We start from the raw sequence: 27,564 nt of genomic DNA on the forward strand, positions 1-27,564 counted from the left end.
ACGCCAGAGCATGGTCACGCGCCTGCTCCAAATTTTCTATGATTTTCTAATTTTTTTTTTACACAGATATATACATATATACATATACATATTTATAACATACATATATACATATAACAATAAAAATCCTAATACATACTATTTATAAAATTTCTAGTACATAAGTATACTATATATTTTATACTATGATTTAAGGTAAATGAATTAATTACATGCAACTAAAATAATTAATTTATACTTACCCTTAGAATTCTAATAAACACTAAAATTTCGATTTACTATTTTCGATGTCTAAGGGTATTACATTTTAAGCCCATTTACTTAGCCTTTCCAACTTAATCCATTAACTCTAAGCTTATTTAGTTAGTTTTTCTTTTTTCAAGTTAGTTCATTAACTCTTAGTCCATTTACTTAGCCTTTCTTTTTTCAACTTAGTCTATTAACTCTTAGTCCATTTACTTAGCTTTTTATTTCAACTTAAATAAATAAAAAAATAATTATTATTATTATTATTATTTTTAAAGTATTAGTATATTACACAGACAACCTATAACTGGCAGCGAGAGAGAGTGAGAGAGGGAGAAAGGCAGGAGAGGTGGGCGGCGGGCTTTTGAGCATGAGAGGAATTGGAGAAGCCTTTTCACTTTCCAAATTTATTATGGGCTTGAGGGTAGGCCAAAATTAATGGTGGGCCAAGGCCCTGGGCCTACACTGACTCCGCCCTGCTACTGCTAACAAATATGGCAGATAGCTGAGGCAGAGACAGCTATGGCTAACGGCTATAAGGTGGAGATGATTGCGATTGTGACAGCCTGTGGCAGGCGCTTGCAGCAAAGGGCCATGACAAATGGTTGTGGTAGTGACGGCCCGTGGCGGACGCCTGTAGTAGAGGGCCACAACGAACAACTGAGGTAACAACAGAAGTGGTAAAGGGCTATGACAAGGCTGTGGCAAGGCTGCGGTGGGGTTACTGCACGACAAGCTCACTAACATAATGTTTTCCCAGAAGACAGGGTTATGTGCGATGCACAAATTAAGATAACTCTATCATTTAAAAATTCTTTCAACAGTATAAATATTATCTGTAAGAGATATACATTATTTGTAAAAATTTTAATTTTGAAGACTTAGGATTGCTCCATACCCCTTTATAAATAAACACTCTCATTTTAGAAAATAAATATTTTTGATACTTATGTGAATACAGTCTTCAAATCTTAAACATATTTTGGTTATGACTTGAGTATTTGAGTGTTTACACAAAGATTTCTTTGTGTCCTTTATCTATTTCTTCTCTTATAGGTTCAAATGATTTGACGACAACATTTTTATTCGGATAAATTTATTATTGTATATCAAGAAGAACAATTATTGTTGGCAAAGTGTATGATATGAGGAGATTTGAGTTCAGTTTTTGGGTCTTTGTTTTGGAATCAAATGGACATTTATGGATTATTAAGTTGTGAAAATAATGTATATGCTAATGGCTTTATTTTCCAATTGTTATTTCAATCTGGGAAATTTTCATTGCTGGAAGTTGGAACCCAGGTTCCAGTTTAAGCAATGGGTCTCCATGGCCCACTAACATACTGAGGAGACGATGACGGGTCTCCACGGGCGGCCAACAACTGGCTTTGTAATAGCAGCGCAAGACAGAAGTTCTTCCAATTGAAGAAGACGAGGGGCTCCCTCAATCATTGAATCTGCGTCTGGGATTTTCTCCTCCAGATACCACAAATGGCTGCCGCGGTGAGTCTCCAACAGCATCTCGCCTTTTTCTCCAATCATTTAAAGGTGTCACACATGGAAAATGCTACTTCGTCCGAAGGAAGATAACTGATGAGAGGATGACTGAATGTGTCAAATGATAAAAAAGTCTTTATCTAATTTACAAATTCATCACTCTTGTCATTGGCCACCTCCTCTTTCCTCTGTTATGGTCGCCTCCAGCAAGCTTCGCCTTGCCTCGTCTCGCCTCATCACCGTCCCACGTTGTCTCATCGACCACCGATGCATCCTCTTGTCGCCCCACTGTAGTGCCTCGCGTGACTATTGCTGTATTTTGTCGTCACCTTGTCGTAGCGCCTCGAGCGACCGCCGCTGCATCTTGCCATCACAATACCTAACGCTGACTGCCACTGCACCATCTTATTGCCTAGCCACTACTTCCCCCGATTAAAAGCCCGAGCTTTTCCCATTCGCAGCGCTGATGAAGCCCAGGCTTCTCCCATCCGTAGCAGCTTGATGATCGAATTTCATCATCGATGAAGTCTGATTCGATCATCGGATCTGTTATTCCGTCGGTACAAGTAGCACAATCCGTCACACATTCACTCTTATCGATCCATGCAAATTATAAATAGTTATTGTTTGATATTTAATCTATATAATCTTTAAGTATTATAACAATGCTTGAAAAATAAAATGATATATATTATTGATCACAATTCCATAACACACTCAGTAAGGACGCCAACTGCCGCAATAATTTCCAGGGGTATAGTAATTACAAGTGACAAGCCACTCATCGCTTTTCTTGCAATGAGCCCTAGCGCAACCGACACTAATGGTGTTGCGACAGACAATATGCTTATAACGCTGGCACTCGGCTCCGTCCTCTTGGCAACAGGCATTGGTTTCGCGATCATAATATTGATCCTCATCCAACCACTCCTTCACAGCATTTGCCGCATTGAAAGCACCTGATCCTCTAGCGTTATTCTGGCTCTCCCTAACAACATACAAGATGCAGTCGCCACTCTTCTCGGTAACATATTTTTCAGCATCGGACGCCAATGTTGTGTTCCATATTAATGGCTTGAGCCCGACCTTCAATCGAGCGGCGTTCTGCGGGGCAAGAAAGTCTGTTGGGGAGTTTTGGGATAGGGAGAGTTGAGCCATGGCCAAGGCCATCGCTAAGGAAACAACAATGGAGAGTGAAAGCTTGGAAACTGCCATCGTTGGATAATGGGGTTTCCAAGCTTTTGTGGGGAGGATGAGATTGAAATGGTAGGATTTGAGGGGATTTATAGGGCCATTTGTTAGAATAAGTCAACTTGTATTTTTAGTCACCCAATTGTTAACCATCCAATGCATGCATTACTGTCGGTGTAAGGCTTTTACTTTGACATTAGCAAATCGTAATTCTCTCACCCCAAAAGAGGGGAATAAGAGAGTACACCTAAATTTGTACTTTGTCAAAGTCTTACTTTTATTGTAGAAATATTAACATAAGTTGCCTTACTCTCTGTGTATATATTTGCTTTTCAACATAAACTGTATTATAAAAACAAATTTCAGTGATACTTAAAAGAAAAAAAAGGGGCTGGTTCTTAATTAATAAATCAAATATATATGATGTCCCTTGGCATGAAATTCTAATTAAATTAGCATCATGCTTCCATGTTTCAACAAAGAAAATTTCCTATTATCCATAAGAGTTTATTCTTATTGTGTTTTCTAAAATTAATTAAATAAGAGACAACAAGTTTAGAGTGTGGGAATGACCTGTTAGAAATTTTTTGTTAAAAACAATATTGTTGGCAAATCTATTATATATGGTAGTGGTCTTTAGAAGTAGCATTAATGAACATATCAATTTTATTGTTTTGGTAATGAGTGCCCCGTTAAGGTCTGTTTAATATATTTTATTTTTAGTATTTAAATATTTTATTAATTAGTAATAAATATATTATATTTTTAAACATTTTATCAATTAATAAAAGTGTTTATATTTTAAAAATAAAAGGTATTAAAAGTATTGTAATGAATGTGCCCTAAGGCATTGTTAGCAAAATCTACTATTTAAAATAAATAATTAATAGGAACCTATAAAAATAATCACTAAAATCCATTAAACCTCATTAAAATTTATAAATTGGGACGTGTAAACCCATTTATAGTTTTATTTTTCACTGATAACCATTTTTGACATCATTTTTTTTAGCAAAAATGAACTAGATTTATATTTTAAAAAAAGAAAACGACCACAATATCCAATTAATTTTAAACAATAACATGCAATTATATTATTAAAATCAACTAAAAATAAAAATACCAAATTTATTCTTAAGTAGAGAAAATAATGTGCGAATTGATGATTTGAGAAATAAAATAAAAAATGTAACCACTAACCTCAATTAATCAATCATTATAGCTAAACAAAATCTTAATTTATCTTCAAATAAGTGTAAAAATCAAACGATCTATAATATAAGTGAAATCCAATTCACCTTTAAATTGCTTCCTGTTTTATATGTTTTTCTCTCTCAAATCATCAGTTGGTGTCACTTTCATCTACCTAAGGGAAAGTTTGGTACTTTTGGTTTTATTCGATTGGTAATATTAAAATTGTGTATAATTGTTTCAAGTTAATTAGGATATTGTGGTCATTTTCCTTTTCTGACATATAAATTTAGTTCTTTTTCTGCAAAATTATGTTAAAAGAGGTTTTTGATCAAAAATAAAACCATAAGAGGGTTAATTTTCCAAATTGTAAACTTTAAAGGGATTTGTAGGATTTTAGTCAAAAATAATAATATTGTGACTATTGTCTCTTATAGGGGGTGAGCAAAAGTTGGGTTGAACCGAACTAACTTAACTCAATTAATTTTGTAGAACGAATTAGTTCAGTTCTATTTTTCAATTAATTTAGTTTGATTTAGTTAGTTTGACAAAAGAAACTAACTAATGTTGTAATAAAATTTGTTTGGTACTTTCTTTTTGTTTAAAATTATTGATATTTTAAATTTTTACTAATTAAATAGGTTGTCATTTAGCTTAATCAAGTTAAAAAACAAAGATATGCACATTTTAAAAGTTTGGTCTATTTAGTTAACCAATAAAATTGAAGTTTTCTTCGATTTGTTCGATCAATAAGAAACTTCGTTTCATTCGGTTCAGTTATTAGCATTGTTTAAAAATCGAACCGGATTAGCTGGTCGGACCGGTTTAACCAGGAATCAATGGCCTATCTGGTTTGGTTTGACATAAAAAGTTAAACCTCCTTTAATCCGGTCAAAATCCAGTCGGACCGGTGAACCGGGAACTGGGTTGACCCCAGTTTTTTTCACCCTCTCACTTATTTTTAAATTTTTAATTCTTAATTAATTTTTTAATAATATATATAACAATTATATATAAAATATTAGTTGTATATTAGTTAATAATAGTATTTCTCATAATAATATATAGAACATTAGTATTTTAAATATATATTTAATATATATATTATTTAATTATAAAAAATATATATGACATCATCCGATCGAACTATTTTGGTCTAACCGGTCGGACCAACTGACCCGTGACCCAATTAATAGGCTGGTTCGCTCTCCGGTCTAATTTTTAAAACATTGGTTATTAGGTGCAATTTCAATCTCTTCGACTTTGTAGTTCGATTGGTTGCTCACCCCTTGTCTCTCACATATTAATAATATTTTACCATATTTAATATGTTCATTAATAATGATAGAAGTCACGACTGATGATACTATCATCAGTCATGTGTCACATTCTCAATAGAGGAAGTATTAGTCGGATAAGACAATGACACATAATTTTTTTATCCTCCTCTAATAAGAAGATGTCACATGATTGATGGCATTATATCAATTCCGATACTTAATATTATTCTATCTTTATAGAGCCCATATGATATGTTCAAAAAAAATTAAAAAATCCGCGTAAGACAAATGGTGAAGTCAATAAAGCCAAGTTGGAGGTCAAACATCTGATCAACTTATGGATTGAATCTGAATGTTTGCTGCTTATCACGAAGAATTCGAATCCCAAGTGAATTGCACTCTCAAATTACTACAAGATAAGTAAAGCAAGAAAATCTAATCTAGACAGAAGGTGGGCATGCACCGAAGTATCCTCAAGATTATGATAGAGATAATCTTCACAAAAATATAATTCAAGCAAAAGAAAGTCTCGAAACATTTATTTGTTAAGTCCTATCTAGAGACAATTACCATAAGATAAGTGCCCAACACCAAACAACCCCTATAATCAAGAAATGGATAAATCCAAGTCCCCTTTATAATATCTCAAAAATTTTCACAATTTTTTTATTTTAGAAAAAAATATACAAAAAACATAAGAGGAAGATGGAAAAGTTTTGCTAAAAAAATCTGAAAATGATAATAAGTTATAAAAATCTCATAAATAATAAGCTAAAATTTATGTAGCTAATTCCATATGTTGGGATTAAACCTCCATGTGTTATTATTTTATTTATAAAAAAAATTAACTACTATTAAAAAAATTATAATTTTGTTTTGAAATTAAATATAACTTAAAAGGAATTTTAAATACAATCTATAAATCTTATCTGACATAAATGTTTGGAACTAATAGAGATATTAAAGAATAGGCTTATTTAAATATCTCATTGAACTTGAACCAAAACCGTCACCTTTCTTGATAGATGAAGAATTTTTATTGCAATGAACTGACCTTGTTTGTTTATTTGAACGAGGGCCATCATTATGTTCTCCCCTATAAATTTGGAGGTGTGACACATTTACTCTGTCAATCCAAGGAGATTATAGGCAGTTGGTGTATAATATTCCATCTACATATTTATCAAATACTATAATAATTGTAACAGAAAATAAACATATATTATTGATCACAATTCCATAATATATTTAGTAAGGACGCCAACTGCCACAATAATTTCCAGGGGTATAATAGTTACAACTGACGAGCCACTCATCGCTATTCTTGCAACGAGCCCTGGCGCAACCGACACTGATGGTGTTGCGGCAGACAATATGCTTATAACGCTGGCACTCAGCTCCATCCTCTTCGCAACAGGCATTGGTTTCGCGATCATAATATTGATCCTCATCCAACCACGCTTTCACTGCATCCGCCGCATTGAAAGCACCTGATCCTTTAGCGTTATTCTGAGTCTCCCCAACAAGATACAAGATGCAGTCGCCACTCTTCTCGGTGATATATTTTTCAGCATCGGACGCCAATGTAGTGTTCCATACTAATGGCCTGAGCCCGACCTTCAATCGAGCGGCGTTCTGCGGGGCAAGAAAGTCTGTTGGGGAGTTTTGGGATAGGGAGAGTTGAGCCATGGCCAAGGCCATCGCTAAGGAAACAACAATGGAGAGTGAAAGCTTGGAAACTGCCATCGTTGGATAATGGGGTTTCCAAGCTTTTGTGGGGAGGATGAGACTGAAATGGTAGGATTTGAGGGGATTTATAGGGACTAAGTCAATTTGTATTTTTAGTAACCTAATTACTAATCATACAATACCTGCATTGTTAACGGAGGAATTAGGAAATAAGAACCCTCCAACACCACAAGAATAGAGTAAAAGACGCCTAAATTTGGATTTTGTCAAAGTTTTTGTAAAGAAAAAAGAAATTAAATCATTGGTTCTTAATTAAAGTTTATTTATTCCAGTTTAAGTGTTTTTGATTTAGAACTGCCATTTTTAAGTACTGAATTAAGTAGTCAAATATGATGTCCCTTGCTATGAAATTTTAAATTAGCATCATGCTTCCACGTTTGACATAGAAAATTATCCGTAAGAGTTGATTCTTACTGTGTCTTCAGAATTTAATTAAATAAGAGGGAGCAATTTTAAAGTGTCCAAAAATAACAAGCTATAGAATTTTTGTTAAAAATATTGTTGTCAAACCTATTATATGGGAGTGTTCAAAATACCCATTTAAACGAGTAATAAATGAAAAAACCCAGAAAGAAAAACATAATAGTATTGTCTCTTGTATATTAATAATATATTAGGGTATTTATTACATTTACACAGCCCATCAATTGGTAACATATAACATGAACAAAACTTAGATGGGTCTACAGAATAAATTATCAATCTAATTTTAAAAAATTATAACTATTTTTGTAAAAGTGTGTATAGACTTTGAATATTAGTTAATGATTTTGTGAAGAAATGTCTCCAATTCTTTTTAACTGTACTAAAAATTTCTAGAGCGTACAAACTCTGTCCAAATAAAAAAAAAAACAAATGTTGTCAATCTATTACATAATAGTGGTCTTTCTATAAATTATAATTATACCAGCATACCCTATTGAAATAAATAACAACTTACAAAACCCCCCAAAAAATAATAGTACTATCTCTTAATTACTAATAAATATTTTAAAATATTTATTACATTTACAGAGCTCATCAGTAGACAGACATATTACCCGAACAAAACTTGAGATGGATCTATAGAGTGAATTATGTACAGAACACAAGACCTAATCACCACCCAAGTTCCCAGATGGAAAGACATTTCTTGCAGCATTCTATGAAATCCAACAGCAGCAAAGCTTAAGTCTTAAGAACTTTCAGTAGCAGCAATAATGAACCTTTGCTTAGTAGAGCCTTATCCTGGTATGGATGGTGCTTCGACAGATGGGGCACAACTCAAGGTCTTGCCCGCATTCACAGCAGGTCTGCAAAACACCACAAGTTGAACAAACTCATAGTTATAAACGCAGCTTCATCCTTCGCCAAAAAGAGTGTATTTCATCATAGAGAAATTTTCCACCTGATGTCCACAGTTGAAGGCCATGTTCTTCGGATCGGTCAGGCAGATTGGGCAAATCTAAGAGCATAATAAATAACAAGTGAGCTTCGTCTTGATCCATGATCATGCAATAAAAGTGTGGATAAGATGACTAGTTATGGTTTGTTCGTTGAATAAAGGAGGTTGAAACGAGAGTGCTCAAAGGCCCCCCCGCTTTACAAGGGTTAAGGGGAAGTCATATTTTTATGCCACTTTACTCTTTTTCTCTTCATTTTTTTTTTTTTTTTTGTTGTTGTAAAGAGTTCAATTCCACCAGTCAAACCCATGGCATTCCACTCATGAGAAGCAAATTTACTGTTGCTACTGAGACTCGTCCTCTTGAAACAAGAAAAAACTTAAAAAAGGAAGAAATAAAGAAAAGCTCTTAATACCATTGTGCAAAAGCAAAGATATTTTAAAAGTTGATAGAGTAGGCAAGAGAATACATCAAGGGTGCACTTACGCGGCTATCAGAAGCAGAATTTTCTGTTCCAATGGCTGAATCATATCCAGAAGAAGAAGGGGCACTGGAGCGGAAACTGCGGGGCTGTGGATGTTTCGGTGTGCTGAAAGAACCTGAGTCATAGCAAGGAGGGGGTAGGGGAATCCTGTCTATACACTTCCCTCTAGTATTACTGATTGAAAAATGAAAGATAAACAGACAGTTGAGCATAAGAAAAGTTGTCGATGGACATGTTAGCCAAACCAAACACCCTAATCTAGAGAAGTCATGTTGTTACCCCAGTAAGTCAAGCTCTAATGTCGCTTTATACTGAGAAGGTATTTCCATCAGAGCTGCAAGAGCAAAGGCAGCCTCTTTCCTGGGTCGGTCCATATTCTTCAACATAATATCTGTAAAATTCACAAACTAAAGAAGAAAAGAAACAAGAAATATTTGGATTTAGAAACACAAACTCTCCGAAAAAGAACATGAGGTTCAACTATTTCCGACTAATACTAGCCTGGAAATTATCAAAGGCCCGAGAAGGGATGTTATCATCAAATTCCCTCATCATGTCCCATGGTCCATCACCAACCCCTACTAAAATTATTGACAAGGGATATTCACTGCAGATTGACAAGAAACACATTAGGAACTGTTTTGGTAACAACGCCAGTACAAAGGAAACAGGGGCCTACAGGTTACCTTGCTTTCACAATTGCCTCAACGGTTCTCTTTTCCTGAGGGCTTAGGTGGCCATGGTTTGTATCAACACTTCTGGTAACCTATGGCACCAAACTTATTGGTAAGAACTTGAGATATAAACTTGAACTTTGACCAAAAAAGAAAATACGTAACTAGATAAATCAGTTTGGATTCAAGTTTGTTGATGTTTCACTAAAAAAAAATAGAACCCAACAATTATCTCCCACATTTTCCAAAGGCAAAGGAACAATAAACAAACATTGTGTTTTCATTGTACAACACCATTAGTTGGCCCACCAAGTGAAAGTGTTCATTTTGCCTGAGTTGATATTTTTAGGAAGCAAAAGGGGCATTGTATGCAGAACAAGCTATGGGACCACGGGCAATTTAAACAAAGACTAGGCTATTAGATTATGAATCCAGAACAAGGTAGATACCTGTCCATCAGCTATTATCAATAAAACATGGTACTGGCCACCACTGTTCTCAACAATGGTGATGGCCATTTCAATTATAGGATCAAACGATGTTGGCCCTGACACAGAAAAGGGGCAAAAGAACCATAAGCCACAATCTAAAACTAGTATAAGATGAATAAAGAAAGTGAATGAACAGAACTACAACCTGCAAGTCGCAGCTGAGGGACTAGTTCTCTATACCGTCTCAACACTTCCTCAAATCCATTGCAGAATTCCCCATCTGGATAAAAACTGAAGACTTCCTGGTCATGTGTACGTGCTGCCAACATTGAAACGCATAGGATCAGCATCTGTGTAGACTCCATAATCTAAAAAAGTACATTTTATATTTCTTTGCTACAGAAAGTACCGTCTCCAAATCCAAAACAAGGAATTAAGTTATCCTCATCAAAGGTCGACAAAGTTTTTCCAATAATTGAAATTGCTTGTTCATAAGGATTTGGTACATCCCCAATGTGATGCAAGCTTCTCCGGTGGAACGACCTTGCACCTAATACCAATTATCAACAAATGTTAAACACAAATCAATAATACTAGCATGTTAGGTACTCAGATGACTTCAGACCTGTCCACTCATTACTCTTGGTGAAATCAATACCAACAATAAGATTTGAAGATTCTAGGCCAGCCCTTGCTAAAGCATCAGTAACCTGTGGTATAAGTGATATAGTTAGATTAATATTTTTAGGTGAAACTTGATGAGTGACCACCTATATATCCTCTTAGTAGGCAACAATTATCTCAAATTTGCAACAGGCATATACAGACATATCACCAAAAAAAAGTCTGTCATAGGGAGTAAACAGGTAATGGAGACAACAAAATATATATATTGCACTTTGCAAACAGTTCAAACATGCATAGTTGAGACATGCACCTGCTTGGCCATAGAGTGAAATCCATTTGTTAGTCCCCAAGGGTGGCTCAAGCAGGGCCAGTTGTTGAGAAATAACATCGGATTAGAGCAGGGTCGCAGCTAATAATTTGAAAAAAATAATTGAACAAACAGATTTTACATGGAAAACCCCCAAACAAATCAGGATAAAAACTATGGGCAGGGATAGAAGAATTCACTATGAAAAATAAAAGAAGTTACAACTTTCTCTCTAAATCAAAAGTAGATAACAACAACAATCCCTCTTGAAAATAGGAAAAAACACTCTTAATAATTCTAACTCTCTATTTTTCTCTCTATGAGAATAGGATACTTGGGATGCTTAAACCTTATGGAGGGAGGGTATTTATACTTGAAGCTCACCCCTCATTTTCTCATATTTTTCCTTAAAATATTTCTTGTCAAAAGTTATGGCTTGCCTAATTTTCCATCATCAAAAGTTGTGGCTTGCCTAATTTTTCCTTTTTGACTTTTCACATTCAACAATCTCCCACTTGAAGATTTGATTGAGAATCAATCAATCTTCACACCATTCTTTCTTTCTTGCCATTTCCTGTTGTTCATGTCCCTACTAGGCCACTATAAGATCGACACCAAACAAACTTGTCAATATTGACCGCCTTTGTCATGAAATTTGCTAAGTTGTCTTTAGTATGAATTTTCTGCATATCCACTGTTCTTTCCTGCACTTTCTCACAAACGAAATGGTATTGAACTCGAATGTGCTTTGTCTTTGAATGAAAGGCTGGATTTCTTGCAAGAAGCAAGGCATTCTGACTGTCACAAAACAAAGAAATCTTCTTTTGTTTGTACCCGAATTCCTCCAATACCATTTTCAACCATACTGCTTCTTTATTAGCTTGTGTAGCTACTACATATTCTGCTTCTGTTGTTGGTGTAGCTACAACTGACTGCAATTTTGAAACCCAGCTTTCAACTCCGCCAGCAAGAGCAAACACATATCCTGTGGTGGATTTGCTCTTGTTAAGATCACTTGCAGAACCTAAGTTAACATATCCTTTGACAATAAAGTCTGATCCCCCATAACACAATGAAACATTTGTGGTCCCCTTAATGTATCTCAAGACCCTTTTCACAACATTCCAATGCTCTCTACCAGGATTCGCCTTATACCGACTAACCACTCCCACTGTATGTCCAATGTCTAGTCTTGTACAAATCATAATGAACATTAAACTTTCCACTTTCCACTGTTGATGCATACAATACTCAAGATATCTCCATCCTCTTTGCTTCACTGCTAGAACTCAAATTGTAGGATAATTTGAAATTAACAAGAAGTAGGGTAGAAATTAGCTTACAATCTTGCATGTTGAAGCGCTGCAAGATTTTCCTTAGGTAGTTCTTTTGAAAAAGCCAAATCTTCTTGCTATTTCTGTCTCGGTGAATTTGCATTCCTAGAATCTTGTTTACTCGTCCCACATCCTTCATTTCAAATTCCCTAGCCAACTGTGCCTTCAATTCTTTAATATGATCTTTGTTGGGGCTTACTACCAACATGTCATTTACATACAACAACAAAATAGTGAAATCACTTTCACCAAATCTCTTGAAATATACACAAGGGTATGCATTAAGTTTGACGTATCCAAGGTTCATGATGAAGGAATCAAATCTCTTATACCCACATCTCAGCGCCTGTTTGAAACCATATAGAGATTTGTTCAACCTGCAAACTAAGTTCTCTTTTCCTTTTTCTTCAAAACCTTTTAGTTGGAGCATATATATTTCTTCTTCAAGATCTCCATGAAGAAAAACAGTCTTCACATCTAGCTGCTCTAAATGTAGGTCAAATGTAGCACACATTACCAAGACTACTCAAACTGTAGTAATTCGAACAATAAGAGAAAATATCTCATTGAAATCAATCCCTTCTTTCTAAGCATATCCTCTTGCCACCAATCTTGCATAATACCGCTCCACTTGATCATCGCTATTACGTTTGATCTTATACACCCATTTGTTACCAATAGGCTTTATTCTTTATGATAACGACACAAGTTTCCAAGTTTTGTTCTTATGAAGAGCTTCAATTTCTTCTTGCATTACTGTCATCCACTGAGATGCAACCGAACTGTTCATTGCTTCTTGAAGAGTTGATGGCTCCCCATCATCTGTTAGAAGACAGTATGCAACATTGCTCTCCATAATATAATTCGAGTGCCAACCTAGATATTTTGTCCCTGACCGACGAATTTCTAGTGCCTAGGACACAATTGGTTCTTGTTCCTCATGCTCTGGTGCTGCTTCAGAAGAATCATTTTGTTCAAATTCCTTTTCTACCTGTACCACTATAGTCTTTGATTTTCTTTCACCGTGCTATCATCACCTTCTTTCCTCTGTAGTTTATCTTCTACAAAGATAACATCCCTGCTGACTATAACCTTCTGGGCAGTGGGATCCCACAGGCAATACCCCTTCACTCCGTCAGCATACCCCAAGAATAAGTATTTCCTAGATTTCGGATCTAGCTTTGTAATTTCTTAGGCACGTACACTGGACTTCCAAATATATGAAGGTTTGAATAATTAGCTTTCTTCCTAGTTCACATCTCCATTGGTGTCTTCAACTCAATTGCAGTTGAGGGGGCTCGATTTATCACATAAGCGATATTAATTGCTTCTGCCCAAAAAAACTTTTCTAAGCCTGCAACTCCCAAAATTGCTCTTGTTCTTTCTAACAAGATTCTGTTCATCCGCTCTGCCACTCCATTTTGTTGAGGAGTGTATGCCATAGTGAACTTGTTTTTTAATGCCTTCCTGATTACAAAATTCAGTGAACTCGTTGCTAGTATATTCTTCTCCATTATCTGACCTTAGGCACTTGATCCTTTTTCCAAATTCAAGTTCCACCCACGATTTGTATACTTTTGTCATGACCCTAGGGTTTAGCTAGGGTCTAGGAAGGAATTTGGATAAGAATTAAGAGGAAGGAAGAGCAAAAAGGAAGGGAAAGGAAGAACATAACAAAATTGAGGGAGAGAGAGAGAAAAGCCGTGGGAGAGTATTGAGAGAGAGAATTCAGATTCAAATCATTCATTAACCCCTTCCTCTAACTACTCAAGCCTATTTATATGCTTACAATTGAAGATGCTAACAACTACAAAAAATACAACTAATAAGGAAAACACAACATGTATTACTAATATATCCTTGGGGTTCCTTGGGGTCATGACAATCACCACCCCTTCAAACAATTCTTGTCCCCAAGAATTGGCAGCTGTTAACCCTATTATTCAGCCAATTCCAGCCTTAATAATTTGTTTTCTTCTTCGCCTTTTCTTATTCTTATCTCTCACTTTTCTTTTCTTTTGTCTTTCCATGTCTTTTCCTCCGAAAAAAGCAGTATCATGATTCGCTGCAACACTTGTTCCAGCCATCCACCCATTCCTTGTTGCTCTCAAAATTAATTCCATTTGACCTATCACACCTTCCACCATAATCTCTCTAAGTCAAATTGCTTTGCAAGCCAAAATTTGGTTCAATGCTGCTGCTTTCCAATGGAAATAAGAACTATCAAAGCAGCAAAAGTTTCATTTCCTTCCACAAAGAATTTCCCCACCATCTTCCCAATGTCTTCTTTCTCTTTAGTAGAGGTATCCTTAGTTGGGGTATCTTTAACTTCTAGCAGATTTTTCTAGAAGTTACCACTTCCAGCAGAGTTTTCTGTGAGTGGAACCTTGATAGCTTCTTCAACAATTACCATTACTTCCTTGGCAGCCTGAATTGCCTGATCCAATTCAGGTTTTTCCTCTTCCTTTGCAACTATCGTCCTTATCCTTAGGTCTTTATTAGCCTCATACTTCTTATCAGCTGCAAGGACACTATCACCATCGCCATCATTCCCTTCTAGTGCTGATACATCAACCTCCAACATATATGAACAGTGATCCCCACCGATAGCATTGTCCAATCTCTCTTCCTTGCTGAAATCTTTAGTTACAATTGGCCAGTCCAACTCTAATTTTTCCTCTGATTCATGCATGGCATGATTTGCAGCCTTAGAAGCTTCCTCAATCAATTGTCTGCCCTTAATATAACTGTTAGGCTGCAACTCTTGCTTTCTAAAAATGGCTTCCAAGGCGAGTTCCTACAGCCTTGCTCTCTTGGCTGCCTTTTTCACAGTTGTCGGCATCATCATCCTGACCATTGACCTCAGTTTGTCCTTCAAACCACTAACAAATCTTGATACAAAATAATGCTCCGTTAGAGCTGGTTGATTACTCCACAATAGGGATCTTAACTCCTCAAATCTATCCCAATTATCTGTCACCGATCCCTCCTGACTTAATTTGTTGAACTCCTCAGTCACCTTAATCATGTTCTTTTTCATCCCAAATTGGTCATGTAAATTTCCAGCAAGTTCGGTCCATCTGATCTCCCCTTCCCTAGACATTGGAGTTTGATTGGCATTGTGGAAAGATGAACATCTTACCTAAATTTTCGGTTTCAAGGCTAGTAGTCCCTCGGCCTCTTGCAAGCCATAGGTCATAGGAAGGGTGCCTTGATTGGGCAAAATTGGATCAGCTACTGCCCAGGAAGGAAAATTCAGTGACAGACGAAATTGAGGTAGCGAAGACAGCTTGTTAAACATGTTGTTGATCTCCAGGTTGCCCAATCGAGTTTGCCTAACCGTTTGGTGTTAGGACAAATCAATGCGGCAGCCACAGCATGCACCTAAAGCTGGATTTCTCTTTTTGGATCCTACGTTGCTTGGCCTTGCTGCCTTTTGATCACAAACGACAGCACATCACACGGACTGGTCTGTTACTTAACCTAATAGAATCAAAATCACCTTCTGATCAAGTGAACAGCAGCCAAAAGTTGATCGCAACAGCCAATAGTGACTTCCCCTCTAGCTGGAATCGGTGTCTTTGCTTCTCAATTCAGTTAATCCGACCGATCTTAGGCAATAAATTGGAGCAGCTCACTAAGCGATGACTCTAGACTTCAGAAACACGATCAAAATCCAAGCAATTTCCAGTTCATACCATCCGAGAATCTAAAGGAAACTTCTCAAGGCACATGAAATTAACGAACGACAAATTCGAACCTGACAAAGATGCTTTTACTTATATCACAGAGTTTTCGTTGGATCAATACGAGGCTTCCGAATCGATTGCTAGCTTCCTTCGGTCAATCAGATTCAATAATCGCCCCAACCCATGCCCAATCACCGTCCAATTGGCTCCAGAATTTCCCAGAGTTTGCTGCTTCTTGAATCTCCTTCTGTAACTTGTTAGATTCCAGACCCAATCACCGACCAGCTTCTCGTTTTCGGAGCTACTTCCACTATGCCCTCTTATTCGCTTGAAATTTTAAATCAATATCCGGTCGGAACTCTTTCAGCTTGCAACGTCTTCCTGATTTTGATTCCGCAACTGAAGATAGTCTTTCGATTCCGAGCATCAACCTCCGTCAGTCCTTGCTACAAATCCTCGATTTTGAAAGCTGCCTGATCGGATACGATTTTGCTTCGCCACACTTCGTCACTTCTTCTGTGATTCAACACACCTCAAATCCGAGTCACTCGCCTGATCTCAAATCACTCGGAATCCGCCGGATCTCAACACCACTTCAAGCCGCCCTCCTCCGTTTAACGATTCCGTCGCCACCAATAACATTCGCCTTCTAGGATCAATCTGAATTCTGCTTCACCTCTCGGCCTCGTCTTCACCAGAGTTTGATTGAAATCACAGCCAAGGAAGGATTGTCTCTGAACAGTGATCTCAATCGTTGAAGGCTTGCCTCTGATCGCGACAACCTTCCAATTCCAAAAATCAACCTTTAGAATTCGCTACACAGAATCACACAAGTCACCGCTCGATCAATTCCGTGGCCTTATGTTTCTGAATTCAGCTATTAAAGTCGCCTTCTAATTCCGAGAAGCAACAAAGAAAGTCGTCGCCGAGGAACGGGAGCTCTGATACCAAATGTCATGACCCTAGGGTTTAGCTAGGGTTTAGGAAGGAATTTGGATAAGAATTAAGAGGAAGGAAGAGCAAAAAAGGAGGGAAAGGAAGAACATAACAGAATTGAGGGACAGAGAGAGAAAAGCCATGGGAGAGTATTGAGAGAGGGAATTGAGATTCAAATCATTCATTAACCCCTTCCTCTAACTACTCAAGCCTATTTATAGGCTTACAATTGAAGATGCTAACAACAACAGAAAATACAACTAATAAGGAAAACACAACATGTATTACTAATATATCCTTGGGGTTCCTTGGGGTCATGACAACTTTGAAGATTGAAAACACATATGTCTTCCTCTTGATATGATACACCCAACATCTCCTTGAATAATCATCTATGAAGGACACAAAATGCTTTACTCCTTCCAGGGACGGAATCGATTCTTGCCATAAATCAGAGTGCACCAATTCTAGAATTTCTTTACTTCTAGAATTTAATGTGTTAAACTTCAACCTGTGCTGCTTACTTGTAATATAGTACTCACAAAAAAGTAAGGATACCTTTGTGAGACCCGAAAGTAGATTTTGCTCCACAAGAATTTTCATTCCTTGTTCAAACATATGTCCAAGTTTCTAATGACACTGTTGTAGATCTTTCACTTGGATTACTTAAAGCAATTGATGTTTCTCCTTCCAGCAAAGTCTCTCCCTTCAACATATATAACCTCACAGTCACCTTTTCTCCCTTCATTAATACAAGCGCTCCTCAAATCACTTTCATGATCCCTTTCTCAACCACAATTTTGCAGTCAAGTTCATGCAATTGTCCTAAAGACAACAAGTTCTTCTTCAGGCCTTCTACATGCCACACTTCTTGAACAATGCGAATTGTACCATCATGGAACTTCAACTTGATAGTTCCAATACCGACAATCTTTAAGGTATGATCATCACAGTTGTACACAGATCCTTCAAAGACCAATTCATAATAATGGAACCATCTCTTCGAGAGGTCATGTGAAATGTGGCTCCAGAGTCAATAAACCATACATGAACAAATATTTTAAGTCATTGCTGCTTCACAACACAGTGCATCACCTTCACCTGAGGCACTTGCTACATTTCCTTGAGGACTAAAATTTTTCTTGTTCAAATTCCAGCAATCCTTTTTCAAGTGTCCCTTCTTGCCACAGTGGTAGCACTTCAAGTTCTTCTTACTTCTTGACTTTGACCTATCACGATTTTGACTCCCATTTGAGTCACGTTTCGTTGTTCTCCCTCTTACCATCATTAGTGCCTCCGCTTGTTGCGAACTGGCCAATCTGTCTTCTTTGTTTTTGCGCCGATTTTCTTTTTCCAAAATAGCAGTTGTAATATCATCAAACACTAAGATTTTCGTAGTGGAAGTATTTGTCAGATTGATGATGAATTGATCATACGAATCTAACAGACTTTAAAGTAAAAGTCCAGCACGTTCATTTGTCTCCATTTTATAACCCAAAGATGTGAGTTGAGAAAATAGAGTTTTCAAAGTATTGATGTGCTCTGTCACCGAAGTAGATTTTGACATCCATAGAGTATATAATTTCCTCTTAAGGAAAATTTTGTTGTGAAGTGTTTTGGCCCCATACAATTTTCTAAGATGTTCCCAAATATCATTTGCCATTTTCTTCTCTTCTATGCTAGACAATATCTCATCTGCTAGTGCCAAATGAAGATTTGCAACAGCATTCCAGTCCATCTCATTCCACTTGTCGTTATCTGTGAAGTCACTCAGCCTAGCTGATGGCCGCTAGGCAATTATCTTTTCTCAATATAGCTTTCATCTTCAACTTCTACAGTAAGAAATTTCTCTCGCTAAACTTTTCAATCTCAAATTTTGCCGCCATTACTTCTATCATGAACTGCTTTGAGCACAAAAAATTAGCTCTCACTATTTCACATGAACAGTAACCGTATGTGTGAATAGTACCCCGTATACATGAATAGTACCTAGTACCTTTCAAAAGAGTGATTAATAATCTAACTTATTTACTGATGTGGAGGATCCACTTTTATAGTGGCAACCACAAAACATACGATAAGTAGATATATAAACAACCCAATGTAGGCTCTAATAACACTTATTGAGAAATAACACCGAATTAGAGTAGAGTTGCAGCTAATAATTTGAAAAAAATAATTGAACACACAAATTTTACGTGGAAAACCCCCAAACAAATTAAGGTAAAAACCGCAAGCAAGAATAGAAAAATTCACTATAAAAAATAATAGGAGTTATAACTTTCTCTCTAAATCACAAGGAGATAACAACAACAACCTCTCTTGAAAATATGAGAAAAAACTCTTAATAATTCTAACTCTCTATTTTTCTCTCTATGAGAATGGGATGCTTGAGATGCTTAAAACCTTATGGAGAGGGGGTATTTATACTTGAAGCTCACCCCTCACTTTCTCATATTTTTCCTTAAAATATTTATTGTCAAAAGTTGTGACTTGCCTAATTTTTCCTTTTTGACTTTCCACTTTCAACACCAGTGTCTCGTGGCAAGCACAAGATTGTGGGTTTGAACCCTCTCACGCCCCTTGGTGTGGACAATAACAGTGGTTTTCTGAGCACCAAATATATATATATATATATATATATATATCTTTGAGGATATGACAAAAGACAGAAATACATAGAAGTCTAGAATTCATGTAGCCGACCCCACATAGTGGGATAAAAGCTGGATATGTTGTTGTTGTTGTTGTTGTATATCTTTGACAGATATCTGAAAGGAGGAAAAGAAGAGCAGCAAATAATACATATTATTGGTAATCCCTAGAGCCATTTTATCAATTCTCCATGGCAATCGTTGGCATGTTTGACACTGTTATATCTGAAGCCCACAAATAAATGTGTAGATGCCATTAATCTTAAAGAAAATAATGCAGTTGCATGAATATCTAATAAAAGGAAGTGTTACATATTTCTATATGGCATTGCCAAGGTTTTAATGTTTGATAAGTTTGGCTATCATCTTTCCCTTTTCATTACTGCCACAACTAGAATGTTAGTTACCTGTTCCAGGCTGATGAAATTGTCATCTATTCTTGAGAATTTCCTCTCGAGCTTCCTTCTTGGATCAGGAGCCCAACCACCATAGCTTTCAGGTGGAGGTGGCGGAGCATAGGTTTGGCTTGGTTGAGGATACGATGGATAGCCATGATGATTCCATGAACGTGAACTAGATTCGTACGATGAAGACCGGCTACATGCCCTTTTTGAACTTCTCCCTCCCATGGCCTTTTATTATTCACAACAATCTGCAACAACTGAGAAATATCACTTCCCCACTTTATCAGATAACATTCCAGATACTCAACTGAACAGTTGTTTCCCAACTAACAAAACTATTAAAAGGCCATATCAATTAAAAGAATCAAACAATATAGAGGTCGATATTGACTACAGGACGTGAAGCTTTCTCCTTGTAACTTATAACGACAGCAAACAGTGAGACAATCAAATATTTTCTTCGTTTATCTGATAAATTCAATCAGGAACAAGAAAAATAAAAGAGAGGAGAAAAAAAAAAAAAAAAACTTCCTTAGATGAAGTTATATTTGTTTTTCCCAACCGTACAATATAATGAGGAACACCATAATTGTAGAAATCAAAGATGGAAATATTTATTATTGTAGGAACACCATCAAGAGCATATCTCTTTATCTTTTTCCGAGGAAAATAGGTATTCTCTTCAGTTAGATGATACATATCCTCCGAATAGTAAAGAAAGATACCATAAGAAAGAAAACAAATTCAACTGAAATTAACTAATTTGATAGAACCCCTGCCACGAATATAAGACAACTTGTGGTTAATGGAAAGGATCTAGCTTCTCAAGATTTTGGAGTTCAGTAGATAGTTTTGCGAATATCAGCAACAATGCAACAAAATTTACCAATGAATTTAGCACAGAAGGCGACGAAAGGGGAAAGAATTATCAGCACAGAAACATGTGGAACCACTCCTGAATAAATCGCAAACAAGTTACAAATTGTTGAAACAATTATGGATTCGTTTAACACAATTGGCTATTAGGGCAGCATAAGCATTGGAAACCCAGTTTTCCTTGTTTCTGGAATGAAAAATCAAAAGAATTATTGTTTCGTAAAATTCAGAAACCAATTCCAGAAAGCACCCCAAACAATACCCATAACTTCAATCCAACAAAAGAAACCAGCAAAATGAAATGGTTGCCCAAGAACAATCCAACCCCGCTCATTCCCTACAGAAACAGAAATCATCAAGACAGAAAAATCAAAATAATAAAACTGGCACTCACTCAACCAAGGCAGTCCATCAGAACCCAATAAATCTAGAACCAGAAAAGGGCAAAAAAAAAAACTAGTTCAAACTGGGGACCAAGCAAGCGACAGCACCACATCGAAGATTAGAAGTAAAGCCCTGTTACCTCGTGAAGAACACTTAGCGCAGAGAGAGAAAGAGAGAGGGAGGGGGGTTTTGGGTAGGTAAAGCTATTCCATGCAATGATGCAATTAGCTTTCTCTGCGGTGACCCCAAACTATGGGCGTAGCTTGAGTTTGACAGTGGATTTGCTATCGTGTCTGGTGAAGGTCGCTTCCAAGAAGTTTCTTCCCCTCTAAATTAACATTGACGGACTATACACTTTTTGTCTCGTCAATTCCTGAGTTAATTAGTCCGTTTCGGCCTTAACGGATAAATATCTTTCAATGTAATAAGTACTTGAAATTAACCTTTTTCAAATAATACAAATCTCTCATCTTCATCTTCGCAAGAGATCTCTCTTTACCTTTTATGAAAAATATAATAAATATTTATGTAAAATAATTAATTTTATAATCTCTATATTTACAACCTTATTTTTAACTTTTACTTATACTTTTATAATAATTATTAGATGATAAATTAGTTGAATTAAAATATTAAACATCAAAATAATTGATATCGCATCCAAATTTATCTAAAAATATTTTAGTTTGTCAATTATATTTTGTATGATTATGCATATTATAATCAATATAATTTAAGAAACAAAAAGATTAATAGTGTTGTGATTTAAAATAGTCTTTTTATATGAAAATAGAGTTGTTTTTAACGACGAGACAACCAAAAAATTAAAAATTATAATGTACACGGGAGAAAAAAAATAAAATTATTTTTAAATTAATAAAAATTATTCTTATGAAATATTTAGAAAACAAAATTTTGACACTAATACGTAGCAATGCAATGTGGGCATTGACTTGTCTCGTCAATACTACCATCACCTCCTGGCTGGCGCGTCGACGGAGATAATGATTGAATTTAGATTTTTCTTTTCCAACTCCAAGGCCCGACAGTTCCCTTTCCTTCTCAACCAATAGAAATTAAAAAATTAATTATTTTAATCTGCTTAGTCTCAATTATTGTTGAAAGAAGCCAAGTTGGTGTTAATAATTGGTCAAGTGATTCCCATCTTGACATTGAGTTGCGCCTTTGGTGCTCTAATTTAATAATAATTAAAAAAGAATTTTTTAATTTTTTTTTTATCTTATGATCTTAAAGTACAAGCTAAATGATAGGTTGCGTTTGATGAATTAGTTTTGAAATAATTTATGTTGAAACAAAATAGATTCACGAAATAATAAAATTTATTATTGGCCAAAATAAATATGAATTTTTTAAAAAAAAATTCTTATAATTTTCAACTCTAAAGACAAAGAAAACAAAAATGCATAATTAATCAAATATTTGTTTGTGATGTATCCAAGTCTACTGACTGACATTGTAGCCGAAAAGGGTTGGCTCACCAACCGAAGAATACGAAGACCACAATGGGCTTTAGAAGACTCTGTCAAAGTCTTTTAGGGGAGTCTTTACGGAATGTTTGATAAAAAAGGGATGGAAAATGCTATTTGTACGGAGATGGTATATCGTGATAATTTGATATTAAAATATCACGATATTTCACGATATATTAATTCTTGTTCATCCCCTTCTCCTTCTCCTTCTCCTTCTCCTTCTCCCTCTCCCCCCTTCCCTCGCCGTTGCAACCTCACTTGCCATCGTTCTTTGCCTCAGCTTGTTCTCATCGCCGCCTTGCCGCTGCAACCTCCACCGCCTCGCCCCGTCGCCTCTGTCGCCTCATCGCTTCGCCTCGGCCGCCTTGCCCCGTCGCTGCCTCTATCACTGGGGTCGACGGTGTGAGAAAGAGAGTGAGAGAGAGACAAAGGGAGAGAGATGCTGCATTTGGGTCATTAATTGCAGGGGTAAAATGGATATTTTGGTTGCCCTATAAATCCTTCTATAATATTTGTTCTGTACAAATAGCATGACCTAAGAAGGGATTAGGCTACTTGTCGTGAAAGTTTAAGAGAATGATTTATCAAAAAAATTTAAATTAAAATTTTCACTATGTCCGTCCATTTTCAAACCCCTTTCTCTCACTCTTTCTTAAAACCACCCTCACTCAAACTCATTCTATCTCTCAAAATCACTCTCTCTCTCTCTCTACACTCTTTCTCTCTCACACACACAAACACACCCCCACAAGTGGGGAGAGTATTCAATTATAACCGATTGAACCGTCAACTTTTTTATCAACCAAATCGAACCGAACTGATCATAGCTCACTAACCGAGTCGAACCGATAGGATACGCTAACCGAAAAATCAAAACCAAAATAACCAGTATAACCAAACTTCACTAAAACTTATCGAATGAGCAAGCATGATTGGAGGGAGAGAGATGCAGCTAGGGCGATGTCAGCCTCTACATAGAAAGGAAACGAAACCCCGGAGACAAAGACGAATGGCCAGCCCTTATTCGGTTCGGCCCTTCACTCGACCAAAGGCCCAAATGGCCCTTCATCTTTGACTATCATGTGGCCACAAGATAGAAAGATAGAGAGATTGTTGTGAGGAAGCGACGGACCGACTGGCAAGCGAGCGCGCATGAAAAAGAGAGAGATGAGGGAGGAGTCCAACATTATGAGGCTGGGAGGTTTAGGGTGAGAGAGAAAGAAGTTTGGGGGTAGGGGGAACCAAAGACTTTATGGTAGAGAGTGTCAGGGGGTCACATGGGGGGGGGGGCGTGAGAGAGAGAGAGAAGAAGTTTGTGTGTGTGTGGCCTGTGGGGGTGAGGGGGTGAAACAGTAGGCAGGAAAAAACAGTGGGCGGTGGAGGAGAATTTAATTATTTCGGTTAATCGAAATATCTGAATTTTTTTATAAATATAATCGACCCGATTTTTAGCTACTTAATTAACCGAATCGAAAAAATTCACACCCTTACCCACAAGTTATAGCTTCCGCCATTACATTACCCTTGCCCCACCACCATCACCCTCTTATCTAGTTGAGCACGGTTCATTGTCGCCCCCCGCCACGAGCACCACGGTCCGTCATCGCCCCTCTTTTTGTCATCACCCTCCATTGCGAACACCATTGTCCATCATCACCCCCCGCCGCAAGCACCATCGTTGACCCCTCATTGTCACTCGCACCCCACCACGGTCGCCCCTCACCCCCACCGCTATCACCCCCCAACCGTCACCCCCACACATTAGCCTCCCAACCCGTTTGCCTGCCGTCACCTCCACTGCTGTCGTCCACCCCCGTTAAGTCATTTCCCAGTGAGTCACGTATACATTTATATATATTTATATTTTTTTCTTTTTTTTTCTGCTTTAGTTTTTCTATTTGTTTTGTTTTTTTTTTTTCTATTTGCTTTATTGTTTTTTTAATGTGCTATGATGATAATGATTTAGTTTTAAAAATGAAAAATAAATAATATATATTTTTATTTGATTGTGTGAGGAGTTTGGGCTTATAGAATACCAAGTTAATATGATATAGTCATGAAACGAAGTTTACCCACTAGCAAATGCGGTCAAAATGATTGAAGACGGTGTTGAGGGAGACGAAAATGTGCAAATATTACTTTGTTTATAATTATTTTAGTTCTTGAAATGAAAACTTTGTTATTTGAGTATAAATTTAGCCTTTGAAAATTAGAATTTATGTAATTAATTTTATATTGTGAAATTTATGTAATATAATTAATTTTATATTATGTAATATACTTAAAAAATTATAGTTGAGAGAATAAGCAAAATGGACTCCATTATTTGCAAACTTGCAACCTCAATTGTTACTTGACCAAAATCAATACATTAGGAGGTGTCTTTTTTTCTTTTATTTTAGTTTCATCAGGCGATGCATCCAATTTCTGCCCACCTATGGCATCACAAACATTAATCCATTCAGTGTGGTTGAGTATATCTAACATAAGGATATTATATTCCATGTCAAAGGCTCTCAGTTGAAAATGCCAGATCAAGTTAACTATTAGGCCACTAGAACCAAATAAATACCTGAAATCTCAAAAATAAACTACTGATGTGATATTAAAATTGTAAAAATATCTAATCAAATTAGGCAATTCAACAGTCAAAAACATAAAAATAGAGCCAAGTCAAAGAAGTTAACTCATCCACTAGAAAGTTTAAAATTAGATCTACGAGAATATAATCGTTGAATTTTACTAATTTTTGAATACATTAATGAATGGGAATAGGGGTCTTGGACAAGTTTTGATGGTTGATCGTGACTGTTATTGCATTTTTTAGTGTTAGTCAAAAATTAAAAATTAGATCTACAAAATTAAAAATTAAGAACACTCTTTTAAATTTCATGAATTGTAACTTAGATTACACAATATAAATTTAATTATATTACATAAAATCTCATAAATGATAATTTTTAAAATATATTACATAATATAAAATTAATTATATTACATAAATTTCATAATATAAAATTAATTACATAAATTCTAATTTTTCAATAACTAAATTTACACTCAAATAACAATTTTTTCCTTTTTAGAATTAAAAAAACTAAAATCATCATGTGTTCTTAATTTTTCATTTTTACAATCAAATTATCATCCTCATCACATAACAAAATAACAGAAGAAAATAAAAAAATTGAAGCAGAAAAAAATATATAAATATATAAATGTATGTGCGGGGGCGACTCGATGGGGTGGATTGCAACGCGCAACAGGGCCGACAAGTTGGGCGACGATCGTGAAGGGTGCGATGGTGATGGCGATGAAAGGGCCGGTGGGGTGCTTGCAATAGGCAACAACGGTAAAGAGAGGGGTGACGACGGACCATGATAGACTAGATGGGGGCAACAACAATGCTCGTCGCGATGGCGAGGCAAGGGTGGGGCGACGACAGACGCTTCAACCTGCGAGAGTGGGTTTAAGAGAGAGAATGGGAAAAAAGAGAATGGATTTAAGAGAGAGGGGATTTGAAAATGAGCGGTCAAAGTAAAAATCTTAATTCAAAAAAAAAATTAAAAAATTTCGGTAAACCATTATATGAAGTTTTCACAAGTAGCTTAATCCTAAAGGTAGTGAGATATTTTTATAGAAGAGGACTCAAGTCTTCAGGCTAATCTATTGGATTTCCCAAAAAGACCTTTTTGCAGGGCACTTTTTATATAAATAAGTAAAAAAAATGTGCAAACCAATATTTGTGATTCCTGTTAAAAAAGATTAATTAATGTCAATCTCACAAAATACAGAAAATTTTGTTACTAACTCCCCTCCCCAGCTTGAGCTCTCATTTCTTTAAATACGTTACTTCTAACTAAACAAGGGTTTTCCACTTTATTTTGTGATTTTATCAAAATTTAATTTAAATATCAAAATATTTATACAATAAACATAATATGTCATTTGATTTTTTTTTTTTCTCACAAAATTTTTAAAACTTGAAGATAACGTTCTCCAACAAATAAATATATATTATTGTGCACAGGAGACGACAATTTGTTTTAATTGATATTTCAAAGGTTGAAATAGTTAATTATCCCAACAATTGAATTAACTAATAAAATCTTTAAATTATGCTTTTTTTTTTGGGATCCCCTCTCTCTTAGGGGTCCGATCTCACAATTTCAACATTAAAAATGAGTACAGTAAAATTATGCTTTTCTTTTTCAAAAACAAACCGTCGCATGAGACGACTTCAATGTTTCTAGTCTATTGTGAGAGAGAAGAAGAATCGTGAATCTAATATTTAGTGGGATGACAGATGGAAGTATAATACTCGAGAATTTAGAGAGATTAATATATATTGAGGATAGTGTAAGAAATGAAATAACACCAACTGAATATCTTTTGGACTGAATATTGGCAAAAAATTCCCAAGTTAAGCGTGATTGACCTCGGGTAATCCAAAGATGGGTGACCCCATGAGAAGTTCGCGTAGGCCCAACATGATAAGTTGTTTCGGTCCTTCTTATCGCTCGAATGGGATGTTACAGAAAGTCTATCTTCAATACTTAATAATTGGGGGTACCCACGTGCTTAAACACAAGAATCAGAATTCATAAAATGCAAGCAAATAATAAGTCAAAATTATATGAAATTTTCCCGCAACTTTATCTTTTTGTGCTTTTGATTATATCAACAGATTCTTTTACACTTTTAAATTATTGCAATTAATCATAATTTATTATTATTA

At 36.0% G+C, this 27,564-nt stretch overlaps 3 protein-coding genes across 5 annotated transcripts; all 3 read right to left on the minus strand.

Moving 5' to 3' along the window:
• Positions 1 to 2,460: 2,460 nt before the first annotated feature.
• Positions 2,461 to 2,958, minus strand: LOC127794293 (pathogenesis-related leaf protein 6-like). Its single transcript, XM_052325273.1, has one exon. The coding sequence runs from the start codon at positions 2,956 to 2,958 to the stop codon at positions 2,461 to 2,463; it is 498 nt and encodes a 165-aa protein (XP_052181233.1).
• Positions 2,959 to 6,653: 3,695 nt separating this feature from the next.
• On the minus strand, positions 6,654 to 7,651 carry LOC127794294 (pathogenesis-related leaf protein 6-like). The gene has a single exon (XM_052325274.1). It carries the CDS (start codon positions 7,149 to 7,151, stop codon positions 6,654 to 6,656), a length of 498 nt encoding a protein of 165 aa, XP_052181234.1. The 5' UTR covers positions 7,152 to 7,651.
• Positions 7,652 to 8,097: 446 nt separating this feature from the next.
• Positions 8,098 to 21,713, minus strand: LOC127795125 (E3 ubiquitin-protein ligase RGLG1-like). 3 transcript variants are annotated; one of them, XM_052326584.1, is made up of 12 exons: positions 21,476 to 21,713; positions 20,080 to 20,324; positions 10,751 to 10,835; positions 10,535 to 10,675; positions 10,331 to 10,444; positions 10,144 to 10,241; positions 9,707 to 9,786; positions 9,522 to 9,627; positions 9,300 to 9,427; positions 9,023 to 9,194; positions 8,542 to 8,598; positions 8,098 to 8,446 (listed from the first exon to the last, which is right to left on the minus strand). In XM_052326584.1, the coding sequence occupies exons 2-12, from the start codon at positions 20,299 to 20,301 to the stop codon at positions 8,366 to 8,368; spliced, it is 1,284 nt and encodes a 427-aa protein (XP_052182544.1). In that variant the 5' UTR covers positions 20,302 to 20,324; positions 21,476 to 21,713; the 3' UTR covers positions 8,098 to 8,365. The 3 variants fall into 3 exon arrangements, with proteins under 3 accessions (XP_052182544.1, XP_052182546.1, XP_052182545.1); XM_052326586.1 differs by lacking the exon at positions 21,476 to 21,713 and adding an exon at positions 21,347 to 21,471; XM_052326585.1 differs by lacking the exon at positions 21,476 to 21,713 and adding an exon at positions 20,963 to 21,037.
• Positions 21,714 to 27,564: the final 5,851 nt, after the last annotated feature.

This window comes from Diospyros lotus, chromosome 2 (genome assembly GCF_014633365.1).
Source record: "Diospyros lotus cultivar Yz01 chromosome 2, ASM1463336v1, whole genome shotgun sequence".
Lineage (NCBI taxonomy): Eukaryota > Viridiplantae > Streptophyta > Magnoliopsida > Ericales > Ebenaceae > Diospyros > Diospyros lotus.